Source organism: Neodiprion fabricii, chromosome 5 (genome assembly GCF_021155785.1).
Source record: "Neodiprion fabricii isolate iyNeoFabr1 chromosome 5, iyNeoFabr1.1, whole genome shotgun sequence".
In the NCBI taxonomy this organism is placed as follows: domain Eukaryota; kingdom Metazoa; phylum Arthropoda; class Insecta; order Hymenoptera; family Diprionidae; genus Neodiprion; species Neodiprion fabricii.
Window position 1 is genome coordinate 26,332,197 of NC_060243.1, and position 13,987 is coordinate 26,346,183.

General features: G+C 40.5%; 1 protein-coding gene across 2 annotated transcripts in view; it reads left to right on the plus strand.

Annotated features, from left to right (window-relative positions):
- The first annotated feature begins 3,562 nt into the window (after positions 1-3,562).
- LOC124183469 (organic cation transporter protein-like) overlaps positions 3,563-13,987 on the plus strand; it is a 76,045-nt gene continuing 65,620 nt past the window's right edge. Inside the window, exon 1 of one of the 2 annotated variants that reach the window (XM_046572007.1) lies at positions 3,563-3,596. In XM_046572007.1, coding sequence (XP_046427963.1) covers positions 3,578-3,596 — 19 coding nt within the window. In that variant the 5' untranslated portion in view covers positions 3,563-3,577. Of the gene's footprint in view, positions 3,597-13,341; positions 13,954-13,987 lie in introns of those variants that run through there. The other variant, XM_046572010.1, reaches the window with a different exon arrangement.

The following is a 13,987-nucleotide window of genomic DNA, read 5'->3' on the forward strand; positions in this document are numbered from 1 at the left end:
TCTCGTTACTCCTCTCTTCTCCATACTATGTGACCAGTTGAGCTAACCAACCGACACGCTTGAAAGTTTATCTAATCTTTATTTGCTTATCCGGCATAATACAGTACACGAGTGTAATATTAAAGTATTGCTCGTTCGTATCTTAGCTGGAAATAAAGAAATGAAAACCAGCTCCGCGGTTAAAAAAGCTCGGGTGTTACCTCATTGTTACACCTTTACAGCCCCGCATTGGAATTTCCATTCTTATCGTTAAACATTACCATCGTATTCATTTATTTATCTGTCTAATACGCCAATCAACTGATTCATTACTTCTCTGATCCCCGTCGAATGCCCCCTCCCTTTCCGCCGCTCGTCGTCCAGACCGGGCAATCTAAAGATGACGTATAACCGAACTGAAAATTTTTAATTTTCCAGCGAATAACGAGGACCAGTCAGTGTTCCAGTTTCTCTGTTTTTTTTTTTTTTAAATTTTTTCATGTTAAATTAACGCCCACGATTGCTCGAACAGTCTCCAATAATAAATTTTCCTGCGGCTCGTGGATTCTTCACCCGCCTTTTACCCGTGTGAGAATCAAGTCCGTGCACACGAACACAATTGCGCAACTCTCGGCTACCTTCGTCTATCTTCGTTGCAGTTTCGGCGCGACGCCATATTCGAAGCTAACCGGCGCCACTCCGGCCGACTCGGCATCATCGCGTATGCCGCATGCAGTACCAACATTAAACTTACCTGCTTACGTCCAACAACGAGCTGTGGGAATTCTACTGGACTTGCTGAGAGGCGCGTCGCGGGTTGCGGCCCGCGGTGTCCGTCTTGATTCCATAAACCGGAGTAGACCAGAGCTATAAGGTATGCTCACGAGTAGTCGGTACGGTTTATTTTCGAGATTGCGCCGCATAGATTGTCTCATATTCTGAAATACGCCGCTGAGTCATTACGAGAACGAGTGTCGGCGACCGGTCAACGCAAATCTCAATTTCTGCTGTATCAACATTTCGAATTGCAGAAGCAAATCGCGTCGGTCGTTTTCCCAGGTCATTTTATTTTTTTTTTTTTTTTATTCACATTCCCTGACAATCCAATTTTCGCCGTTACGCTGGATTTGCGAATATCTATCGATAAGACTTCGTTGTTGCAACTGTTTTAGGTCTTAAAGTCTTCGATAACATGTTTTGCAGTAATTCGACTTGGTACAGATGGATGAATTTCAACATGTAAAAATATTATAATAATGACAAAAAATTTCAAACTTTATTTATATGCATGTATAAGAAGTTACATTACGTCCCCTTAGCACGTGTGGATCGTTCCTCCTTTTTAGTTTTATTGGTTTTTCAGGATCTTAAGCACGTGCTACCAGTTAACACGTTATCGCATACGTGTATATGCACGTATATAGACATACATGTATAACCTATACGCATGTGCGTACGTATACAATACTTAAGAACCTACGTGAGTGAGATATTTTAGCTAAGTACAACTTGAGCGCGCTGCAGCTGCGTCGGGACATAAGCGTTGCAGGTGACGACTTGGGCCAGGCTGCAGATGTCTGTTCTTCTCAAGATTCATGTCTTCCTGTTCTTTTAACAGTCATTCCTCGACCCGTTCGCCCTAAATGTATTTATGATCGGACGAAAAAAAATACTGATTTAACATTTGTAAATTCAGTGGGAGGACAAAATAAAAATGTAAAAACCCGAGTTTATACTCTTGGAAACGTTTTGAGCGGGTGCGCGTTTCCGCGACGATGTCAAACCCTTTTCTTGATGCGCGAGAAATACTCGCTGCAAAGCGTTGAGGAAATTGCGAGAGGATAAAGATAAATAGAGAATTAGTAACGCCGGATGAATATCACGATTCAAAAAACAGAAGAATCGTTCGGATGGTCCGTGAGGTGGCGCCACGTATCAGCAGTCAGGAAATCTGACCGTTTTATAAAATTTATGGAATGTTTGAAATAAATAAATATTACAATTGATAAGGACACATAGAAATTATTTTCATGCGTGGAACTTGAAATTCCTAATTCCAAATTATTCTTTCCATGAACTTGTGAAATGCACTGTGCGCTGCAGGCTTACTGAAATTTTATTCCTCGCTCGTTGAATGCCTAATTTTAATAGCAACAGAAGCTGGCATCGCGCGCGTATAAACATGCTATATTCACACATTAGCACACGTGCCCCGGTGCACGGATGTGAGCTATTCTTGGTTTGCAGCGGAGACGCGGTTACCTAGATTATAATGTGGGCCGATGTGAAAAGCGTTGATACGTATATGGTTGCGGATAGCGTAATTCACTCGGAGGTCCGTCATCCTCGTCGACGTCGCCGGAGTTTTCGACGGAAGGAAAAATCCTCTCCGCGCTTCGGTGACGCAGCGAGTTCCTTGGCCCCGCACCTTTGCTCTTATGGTATATTACGTATGTATGTATATGTAAGCATTCCGTAACAGCACGCAAAAGGAGATATACAAGCAATAATGATACGGTCATTTTGTATAACTGTATAACTATACCGTATATGGCTGCAGACCCTTCACCTGGAGGGACTGAAAGCCTCAAGCGACGTAACTTCCGATTGGGAATGGTATTATGCGTTAATTATTGATCTCTCGATAGTTACGCCTTCGTCAATCCGTTTGTACATTATACGTGGAAAGCCATATTTTTCTGATCAATGTGGAACGGACCAAATATCCTGGCTTTTATTTAGTGAAACAGTAATGTCAAAAATAAACAGTTAACATAGTATTGCTCTGAATGTAATCTATATTTCAAGAAAAATACATTGTAAGGTAGCATAATATGTATCATCTAACCAGCATTCTTTAGGCATAATTAATTTTTAACGTCAGGCGCTACTACGATTTAATTAGCTCTTTACTCGCTTATATTTTCAGTGTCCGGTTCTTGTTTGAAACCACGGCAAAATTACCAACACACAAAACGATCCTGAAGTTGATATGATACGTGATATTAATTTAGGAACGCTTTATAACGTGTATTAATTACTCCGTAATGCTTAAAACAAATGAAAACTTTCAGGCACAAAGCGGTCGTACGTATAATGCGTATACCTATTTATAATATAAATATGCGCCGCTGACAGGCTATAATAAAAAATCAAAGAAAAGGAAAAATCTACAGCAAAAGTAATTCAAACTATCTCGATTACCAAATTGAAGTTATAAAGTAAAAGTGCTGCAACAGTGCGCGCATGAAGCGCCATGTAAAAGGTATTTGACTTCGTTAATATCACGAACATGCGACGATTATTCGGTGTAACAGTTTGTACAATCTATGGCTGAGAGCGAAACCTGGCCAAGCTAAATAGTAGAGATTACGCCGCGCATCTTGAGACACACACATTCATCGCCGTCGGGGTTGGGAAGTGAAGTTGTTGCGGAAGCGCGTGGCGTGAGACTTGATCGTCCGACGACACCTACTGTATACCTGTAATCGCGATTCGATGGACCTTGAACGCGACCCCTGCAATATTGTAAAACAAGCCGGTCGTTCATCGGTCAAGATCCTACAATAAGCCGTCGTCACTTCACTCGACACGGGACATGCCGAGAGAATTTCCCTGTAAGTTTTTGTGTTTTCTTTTGTTTTATCTAGCGTAAAGTTCACCATTACGGTGTTTAGAAAGGTCCGGCGAAAAAACAAGCGTCTCTAATCGTTTCACTCGTCCATCAGACCTGTGTAAACATGATAGAGGAAAGAGCGGGCAATGTAATACCCTGCAATTATTCGGTGCAACGATTTCGCAGTGTATGTACGATACAATCTATAAAAAAGAGTAACATGCGTGGCGAGATTTAGCTACACCGCTACAACCACAGATATTCACAATGCGGGGTTGTGTACATGCATATGCGAAGCGGCGCACACTAGTTCTCTCTAGCGAGTGTGGTGGCGCTGACATTTGCATGTATGCACACGGTTTGCGATTCCAGGCTTTGTGAGTGTAGTCTGATCATCGCATCTCAATACGCGCACACATTCACAGTCCGACGAGGATTACCAGCGTGAAGTTGACCGCGCGAGTGTTGACTGTGTGCGATCAAGCTTATCCTCACGGTGCTACCTCCGTAGCAGAGATAGGTATCAATTTTTAATTTCGCATTTCGATTACACCCCTCGAGAATATCGCATTTCGGTAAGCTTCGTACTACAACATTGATTGTCAGTTTGATTCGTTGTTGTTTTTTTCGTTACGTTCTATCGAAAGTTCTCCCCGTCACGGTTCTGTTCATACGCATATTTGTCAGTCGATTAGGTGCGACAGATTCGCAAGCATCTATTAAAGTCACGGAGAAAAGAAGAAGCCCATCTTCGTACACACAAAGTCTCGGCTGACGCCGTAGGTTCATTCGTGCGAAGCTAACCGCGGAAGTAACTTCACGAATGCATTTCCAATCGCCTAATCACGCTTCGATACGACCGGCTTCGATTCTGCCGTTTCTGCATGTAAGACAGGACGGGATTTCAAGCCTGTAAGTTACCGATTGAATACGGAAAACAAACGCCCGCCATTGTTTATCGGTTCGGACTCGTCGTTGCTCGACGTTTTCTAGAAATTCAAGCAGTCGAGCGAGGCGTTCAGTGTTTACCCCGGGAGCGTCGTCTTTTTTTCTCACCTCGTCTTTAATTAAATAGTGTGACACATTGTATGATTCTGCGAGTGAAAACTATCGGGCAATAAGATCGTACTTCTCGTTTTCGCGATTGTGATGTAACGAAGACGTGTCGGTTCTGCTTTCCGTCGGCGGAACGAATAGAAATAAACGAATCAAAGGGAACTTAGATTTCCAAACTGATAAAAGATTCGTAAGTTTACATTCTTTTTGTTCCTTCCTAATATTCTCAGCTCTATTATATCCGTATTTCCCTAGCTATTTTACCGACGCTATCGTTAGTTACGTTAATTAGTTTTTTTTACTGGCATCGTGGTCAGAAGTATAAAATAATGAAACAACGCCGAGTCGAGTGCCGGGAGTGCATTGCAGCTCTAGGAATCATCAGGACCGTGAATTGGGAATCTGGATGAGCAACGAGAAGGTAAGAACACTTGTTTTCTACACATTGATTACTCATTTGTGTATTCTATTAAATAGGAATATTAACATGCAATCGATAGTACGATCCTCCATAGTGCGTTTATGTGAATGTGTCGAAGCAGAGTCGAATTTACAATGTTGGTGGCCTAAAATCTGAAAAATTTGCCACCCTATGGAGGCGAGATGTATTATACATGTGATAAAGAATCCCGATCACCATATGACAATGCCACAGTTGAGTCAAAACATGTTCGGTATTGAGATTCTGTTCACGAATGTGTGAACAGATTCTTCTTCGAAATTTTTATTTTGTATTTCTTATGGACTCACAATACACTTTATTCAGCTAATTCTTATCCCGTATGAAATAAATGAATTTTGGACATTTATATTTCGACAGCCAGTGGTTCAATTCGATTCGGGTTTGTTTTATTCAAAAGTATGTAGATCAGGCTTCATGAAATTTTAATCGCAATTAATGGAAAGCATTGTTTCAGTGACAATAACGTTTACCATTTCACTCGACTGATTGTACATATCTATTGATTGAAAATCTCTTTTCGACGGCACAATTTTTGTTCCGTCAAAATTGTAACCGGTTCAAATTAAAATTCGATTTTTTTGCGAACGAAACTAAACGAAAAAAACTTATACTTTTGCAAAAAAGAAACACCAAACGAATGGAATGATTGGTCGTTGAAGCATGAATTCCCCAAATTTACTCACATCGTCAGCCGTCTATTCGTACATTATAACTCCGTAAAATAATCTGCAACGAATTTCCATTTTGGGGTTTGCTTACTGATTTGAAAATGTAATTCGCATGACTCAAAACGTCCTCTTCATGTTTGTATTTACTTTACAGTCATACAAGTGAAAAACCGAGTTAGTCGTGATTTTACTAATTTCACCTCAAATCGTGATTTTTTCTAGACTTTTCAATCAAACCCGTTACTTTTACGAACGATTAAAAATAAGCAATTCCCGAGAGAACAATGTATTTCAAACTCGAGGTTAGAATTCAATTTTTGGATAATAAATGGAAGTCGAATTTTTATATTTCAAATCAAATATCTTTGAATGTGAAGAAATGTGTAAGATTGAAGAAACAAATGTCAACATTATTAAAAATAACATAGTCGATAGAATTTTAGTTTCTGCCCTTCAAATCAATTTCGGGCAACTGAAACGATTTCCCAAAATTCGAATATTTTTCTTTTTTCGCAAAGTTCGATTCAAGAAGAATCCATTGACTCACTTGAGTTCGTCGATACGACTTCCTAGACGCAACATAACTTTGATAGAAAATTCGTTAATTTCGTAAATAACCAAATTCTTACTTTCGATAACTGAGGAACGGGGTGACGGAAAGTTTTGAAAAAATCGGGGAAGGTACTCGCTTTTATAATTCAAGGAAAACTGATGGAAGAAAAAACCAAATCTAAGTATCAAATAAAAATAAAATGATAATAATTAATGGGGACAAACCGGTCTGTTCGTTGTTAGCCTAGGCGTAAATACGGGCCTGTGTTGAAAACGCTGGTGCAGCTGAAACTTTCTGATAAGCTGCGAGGGAAAGAATTGAGGAATTTTACTCATGTAAATTGCGAAGCGTGGAGTAGGAAGATAGCGAGTTGAACGAATCGTTGGAAATCGAAGCGAAAAAATTGTACGCGGGAAGACAATTGTCCCAAACAAAAGTTTCGCAGCAAACGAATTGCAAATTTGTATAATTGTAATTTCGGGCTATTTGCTTATTTTCCGCACAAGTTTCTGTGAAAAATTCTATTTAATACAGCAAGGATTTAAAATCCTTTTACTTTACGCGACGTGAACTCCGAATGGTGCAAAGCTAAATCGAATCACGTTTCACCTTCCCGCCACAATCCTTTACTCCGATCCCTGCCTATTCATCGTAGATATCATATCTCTTTCGAGCAGCTGTGCGTTACCACAACTGCATATCCCACATTTATTCGCCTCTCGTTCATACACATCTAAATTACATCGGCAACGTTGTAATTAAATTTTCTTTGTTATTCTCTGACCCTTTATACATTTATTTTATTTTTGTTCCGTAAGTTTACGCGTTTGTTTTAGTTTGAAAATCCAGCACGGTAAATTGAAAAATTACGTAACGTGACAATGTCAGAAAAATAATTCGGTCGTTTGGTGAATTTCGTTCTATTCTTGAAGCAGAGGCGTTCTCTTTTCCAGATTTAAATAGATTTTGAAAATCGAATATGAAACCAACATTTGAATCTAGAATGCATGTAACAAGGGCCGATTCGTTTTGCTAGAAATTGTAAATTTCTGTGTACAAAATTTTGATGAGTTTGAAAGAGAAAGCACGTTGAAAGAAAAAGCAAACTTCATCGAATAAATATATTTTTTCTTTCATTATTTAAGTTGAAGAAATGAAAATTTAGCATCTAAAACACAGACTTAAAATTCGTATTGACCGATGTAATCGATCGAAGACCACAATCGTCGATAATGAAAATGAGTTTGAATCGAGGTCTTCAGTCTGTATGGAATTCAATTATTATTCCCATCTCAAACAGCTGTAACGTGGCTGCAACAAACCTCTGTTCACTCCAATAGACGAAATTAAGTCAACTCAGACATTGCCCTGTTACTTTAACAATGCAGTTGTAGATACTCACTTAATTTCAGTTTTCTGAACTTATTATTCCACACATGTGCAGTCCTACGGAAACCACAGTCTCCGTTGTTGAAAATAATCAGATTTTCTGGAAAAACCGTAATTTAATTAAACGATCCCAACAATCGTAAGACGACCGCAAAAATATTATTAAATTTTTTTAATGCTCTTGCGGTTTACACGCGACGTGTAATAATTATCAACGCTCGGGGAACGTATGATTTTTGAATTTTTCACACCTACGCGTTGAATCGTCAGCTCATTTTTTATTCACGTACCACCGTTATTTCAAAGCCCCCCCCCCCCCGTATGTATTACAAATAACAGCGAACTCTTCGAATTACTTATAAAAATGCTAAACGTGTAACGGCAATATAGACAAACACTCCTATCTAGGCGCATACTCGAGATTTATCGTGCGCTATAATTAATTGTAAGTGTACGATCGATCAAGTTGTATCTTCTATCTTACAACAACAGCCTCTTCTAACTACCCAGATACCATCTAGTTATGCATCATATTTACACATGTACACACGCATGCGGATTAACTTTGTTTTACTTTGTTTGTTGGTTTTTTTTCTTCTTCAATTTTTATGATGAGAAAAAATCACCGCTTAATTTGCGTTCGCTGCCGGTGTCGCTGTTGATTTTTTTTCTTTCCTGTGTGCATGTTTTAGTTTCTTTTTGTCTGTTTCAGACTCGATTCTTGAGTAAATTCGAGACGGTCTAAATTCAGACATATATATATATATATATGAATAGTAAAGAGAGGTAGATTCGTTGACTTTAATATTGAATATATTTACTAATCTGATAAATATTTATAACCATGAACGTGATGTTGAGTTAATAATAATCCTATCTTTTACGTTATAAGAAACAAATGTTTTTTTTTTCTTGTTTTGAAAACAAAGAAACCTTGAAATTAGCTGTTTGATCAATTTCTTGCCGGAAAGACTTTCTGGAATTCTCCGAGTAGTACCAACTTCCTTTTTTCTCATTCGGTGTGAGTGTATTTATTTTATTTCTTTTTTTTTTAATCTCGTTGAAGTCCCGTGAAAATTCTCAGCTCACGGGATCGTACATCGGAAGAGGGATAAAGGGATGGTAATAAAAAAAAAAAAAAATAAATAAAAAATCGCACACATGAAAGAAAAAAAAGTAAGAAATCCTTTGGCAAATTGGCGGCACAGCTGTCACTGCACCCAACCACCAGCGTCAACCCCCGTGGCCCTTCGACCCTTTGGAATCGATAGACCGAAAGCCGCGTTGATGCGATCCTGGCTGCGCGCCGAGGAGCGCAAAAAGAGCGACACGAAAGCAACGCAGCTCGATGCGCGCGCATCCGCGTTCCGTTTCCCTCTATCGTCACAGAGTGAAGTAGGGAAGAGGAGAAAAAGGAAAAACGAGAGAGAGAGAGAGAGAGAGAGAGACGGGAATCGACCAAGCAAACCCGACTTTTCTCTCTTTCTCTCTCTCTCTCTCTCTTTTTAGTTCTCTTCCTCTCTTTCTCTATAACCTTTGCTCGCACACGAGCGCCGCACGTGTAGCGTGTAGAATATGCGTGAGGATGTGTGAACGAAGAGACCGAAACCGGCGCGCCGTCAGCCAGAAAGTCCTGTGTTTAATTTACCTTCCTCCCCGGCCTCCCCGCGACTTGACGGAACTTGCCCGATTGGCGTTTTATCTCTGTTTTGAGAAGCCGCGAATCGCGTGCACCCCGGACCCTGTACAAAGAGCGTCGAGCTTTGCTAATCGGCAAAGGATTATAACGAACGAGTGAATATACACCGCTACCCCATAAACCCAACTAACCCTCCCACCTATAACCCGATACACGGTGGTTTTATGCACACCTTACGTATGCGCATTCATGGTGTACATGTGGTTTAATCGCTTGTGCCCATTCTTCCGTACTCACGAACACCGTGTAGGTGTAAATACGTGTTGCACTCATGCCACACAGTTGCACACACTGGCTATCTGGTCACTGACTAGGTTCATTCGATATACGTACGGTTCAGGGTGCAGGAGGCTACGTCATTGGTATCGTTTTTATCATTTTTATTTCCATTTTTTTTTTTTTTTTTATATCTTTTATTCTTCCTTCTCTCAAGGGTGATGTTCATTTTACAGCGAAACTAGTATGAATAGATAAAGCAAGGCAAGAATACGTCAGAAATTGAGGATATAGTTGTTGCGTTACGTAAAAACGAACAACCGTGTTGGGAGTAAAAGAATTAGTTTTATGCATATTATACACATGAATATGTACTCGGTGGTACTGTGCTTATGCGATACTTATACCTAGAGTTGTCGTACAGAGGCACGTATAGCCACATGCACGTGTAATAACGCGTGTATGAGTCGAGTGCCGTTGTTGCTCCTCTGCTGCTGATGGCCGTGATGGTGGTAGTGGGATATATTCATCGAAAGTAAAGGTAAAGAGGAAAAATAAACAAGAAACGGCTAAATATAAACGTGCCGTAACACGACACATACCGCTATCCCTCAACCCCAACCGTGATGTAACCACCATGCTTCTTTATTTGCGTATGTGTCTGTAAGCGGCGGTTTTTTTTTTCTTCTTAAATTTTTATTTTTCATTTTTTGCCCCACTTCGCAGTTTCTTTTTGCTCATTTTGTTGTCTCATTAAACGTCTGTTGGAAAATTGATTCGTGACCTCGTTTGGCCATGTGTCGAACATTGGGAAGCGAAACTCATTACATACTCGCTGTGTTCTATGGATATAACGGTTTTTTAATAATCGTATGGGGTAATGTCAGTTTTGAAGGAGATGGAAATAGTTTGGATAATTGTGTATTCAGTGCACGTCACGTTTATATTTATGATGTGTGAAATCTGGAGAAATAGACGAATTTTTGTATCCGCAGGGAAAGTTTCGCGCGCAGATGGATCGAACAAGGGCGCAGAGATAAAGCGATGGCGCGTAAGTTTAACGATGATTGCAAATTTGATGAATTCAATATTCTCAAATGCGGGTCAAATTTAGATACGGTTGTGGCACAACCGCAGCTGGAGATGGACGATAGATATTTAACGGAAGTTTATTTATGTTTTATGATTCGGAAGATGAAAGATGAAGCATATACCTACTTGCGCGTGTGTGTGTGTGTGTGTGTGTGCATGTTTTATTTTTCTTATTTCATTTGCCGTAAATTTAAGAAAGGATACGCGACACGGTATACGTTACGAAGGAATTATATTGTATATTTGGAAGGAAAAAAAAAATGAACAAGTTGGCGGTGGTATGTTTAGAATTGAAAATTTTCACCGTGATGTTACACATCACGTTCGTGTTGTTGTTTTGTAAATAAAACGTTGTTGGACCTGCCTAAAAATAGACGATAATTTACGATATGAAAAACAGGATGGTATAATATAGGAATACATGTGGGTTATTTTGAAAGTGAAAGTCTTGAATAACATTATCTGTACATGTAATAACGATGTACAAATGCATTTGCAGACGTTTCGTTGATTGAAAACCAAGTCAGAAGTTCAACTAAATAGTAAACATGAAAATACGAATCGAGGTGTAAGATATGCGGTATGAATCGAGTAGATTTTTCTTCGCAGCGATGACTTGTACTAAAATTTTTTAAGAGGATGAAGTTGGTAACGTTACAGTAACGATGCAATGTTTGGGAAAACGCGTTACTTCGCACATTTAGGATTATCTGAAATTTAGTAAACAACGATAAACCAAACATACGCACATATTTCAAAAAGTTGACACCTTCTAAGTCATTCGGAAATTGCCCTTTAATGATTTTTTCTCCCTAACGTTCCGTTACTGAACGTTACATTAATAATTTCAGCCTCGTAAATTTAACTCTTTACTTTCCTTACAATTCATTCGTAACAGATATGAATTTATGCCCAGCATTTCGCCGGGAAAACCCGCGATAAGTTCTATTTTCTCCCTCGTTTGGTATAACGTTACAACATGTATTACAAATAAGGAATAATACCTAATCTCATTGTTGCTAAGCGTGCAAAGAGCTTGTAAGTAGTGAAAGTTTTTGGATTGCATGTTTCATGTTGTTACGTGCAAAGTTTCATACATATTATACAACATATATATATATATATATATATATATATTTGTCGAATATTATTTCACGTAACTAACAAGATACCGAGGGAGGTTAATCTTTCTCACAATATTTCTCTGGCACCGCTCTTTCTCTTTCTCAAATTATCTATCCAATTTATCTTGGTTTTCTTGATTATGCTTTTATCATCGTCGTTATTATCATTGTTATCATCACACACCGTCCGATCGCGCGACCAGTTTCTCGGGCATATTGCACACACCGGCAACCACACACACACACACACATATACATACATATACATACCTATACATACCCGAAACACTTCTCTACCTCTTTTTATCCATACACTGTGACGGCGGCAGGTGTAAACGGTGAGAAAAAAGAGGAAGGAGGAAGACAAAAAGATGGGAGCGAGGAGCGAGGAGAGGGAGGTCGCGGGGGGAAATAATGATAACAAGTAAAGCAAGGAAAGTCACCGTCCGCGCCGGTCTCGTGATGGAAATAGCGCCGGGAGGGGAGATTTGGTTCACCGACGCCGTCGGCAGGTAGCGGCATCAGCCGATCACTCCGGCCCGCTGACGCCGGGTTTCCACCCGCCATCTAGCGGACGACGGAGGTGGTTAGAATTCTCAACGTCGTTCGGTGAACCTCCGGCCATCCCTGAGGCGGCGGTGGCGGCAACGACAAGGACGGCGAGAGCGGCGGCGTCGGCGACGAGGACGACGTAACGCGACAACCGTATTTCTCTAGTTTGTGTTCACGGTCTATACGGGTTTACACGGAGCAGCGCGGACCAGCTCGCCCGCTCTCTCTCGACCTCCTCCTCCTCCTCCGTCTCCTCTAAATCCACCATTTTCGCGTTCGTGCAAAATCCCCGTGAAAGGATGGAATATTGTCGGCGGACTTTCGCGTAACCGCCGCACGTATACGGTGACGGACGCCATCTTAAATAAGGGGGATAATAACAATAATAAGAAAGAAGTAAAAAAAAATAAAAAAAAAATAAAATAAAATAAATAAATAAATAAATAAAAATTCCCCAACACAAAACAGAGGGTACAAAACCGGCGAGAAGATATCGTAGAGGAGAAAAGAAGAGAGGAGGGGAACGATTTTGATAACTCTCCTAAGGAGGGAAAAGGGGGGGGAGGGATTCTTCGTGCGCTGTTTCGACGGATATATATTTTATTCTACATACACACGACATACAACATTCACATGCATATCTATTGAATATAATTCGAACGGATTGAAAGGAGAGGGATAAATGTAACGGGTGTAACCGAGAGGAATAATACGAAGAGACTGAGTAATATTCGTGCTGTACTCTGTTTCGCGTTGACGATCGGCACTCGTCGCGAGTGAACGGACCGACGGTCGTAAATGCTACTTACTACTGCTGTGGCGTCCGGATCGTGAGACGAGAGAGAAATATACTGACTAAAGTTAGAGAGAAGCGGAGTTGGTTCGACGACGGATAAAAAGAACAACTGTACACCGAAATATTATTTCTGTCTGTCGCTCTCGCTTGCTCTTTCTCTCTCTCTGTCTCTCTCTCTCTCTCCCCCTTCTTCCCCGCCTCGACTAGTCGAAACACAACTTGTTCACTCCGTCTCTCTTTCCCTCTCTAACACACAAACTTACACAGCTAGGCGTATATACGGACAGAGTTTCGCCTCTTTCATCTTTTGTACACACCGAACGACACGACCTTTAGTCCGAAGTTCTCCGGCAGTAGTGGATTATAGCGGAACGTTGTACGCTCTTGTGCCGATATCTGCACGACGTGAGTAACGAAAGAGCGAAGAAGTACGCTAAACAGTCGACCAATTTTCGGTGGGGAAAATATATATATACTGAACAAGTGTCGACGACTCGATTATACCAAAAGCTTGCGAGAACACACCGAATGATGCACGAGACGAACAATTGGTGACACTGAAAAACTTGTTGTGATATATACATATGAGGATAAAGTACAGGCCGAGAGTCGGAGAAAATAAATATTGGTTATCGAAAAGTTGTTACTGTGACACTGCGCAACGCCACCGAGGAGGATCATCGAGTCAGGAACAGTGTTTTGTTCAATAAACGTTCCTCACTCACCGTCGCCCCTGCAGCGGTAGTTGTGGTGGGTGGTGACCAGTAGTGGTGGAGGTGGTGGT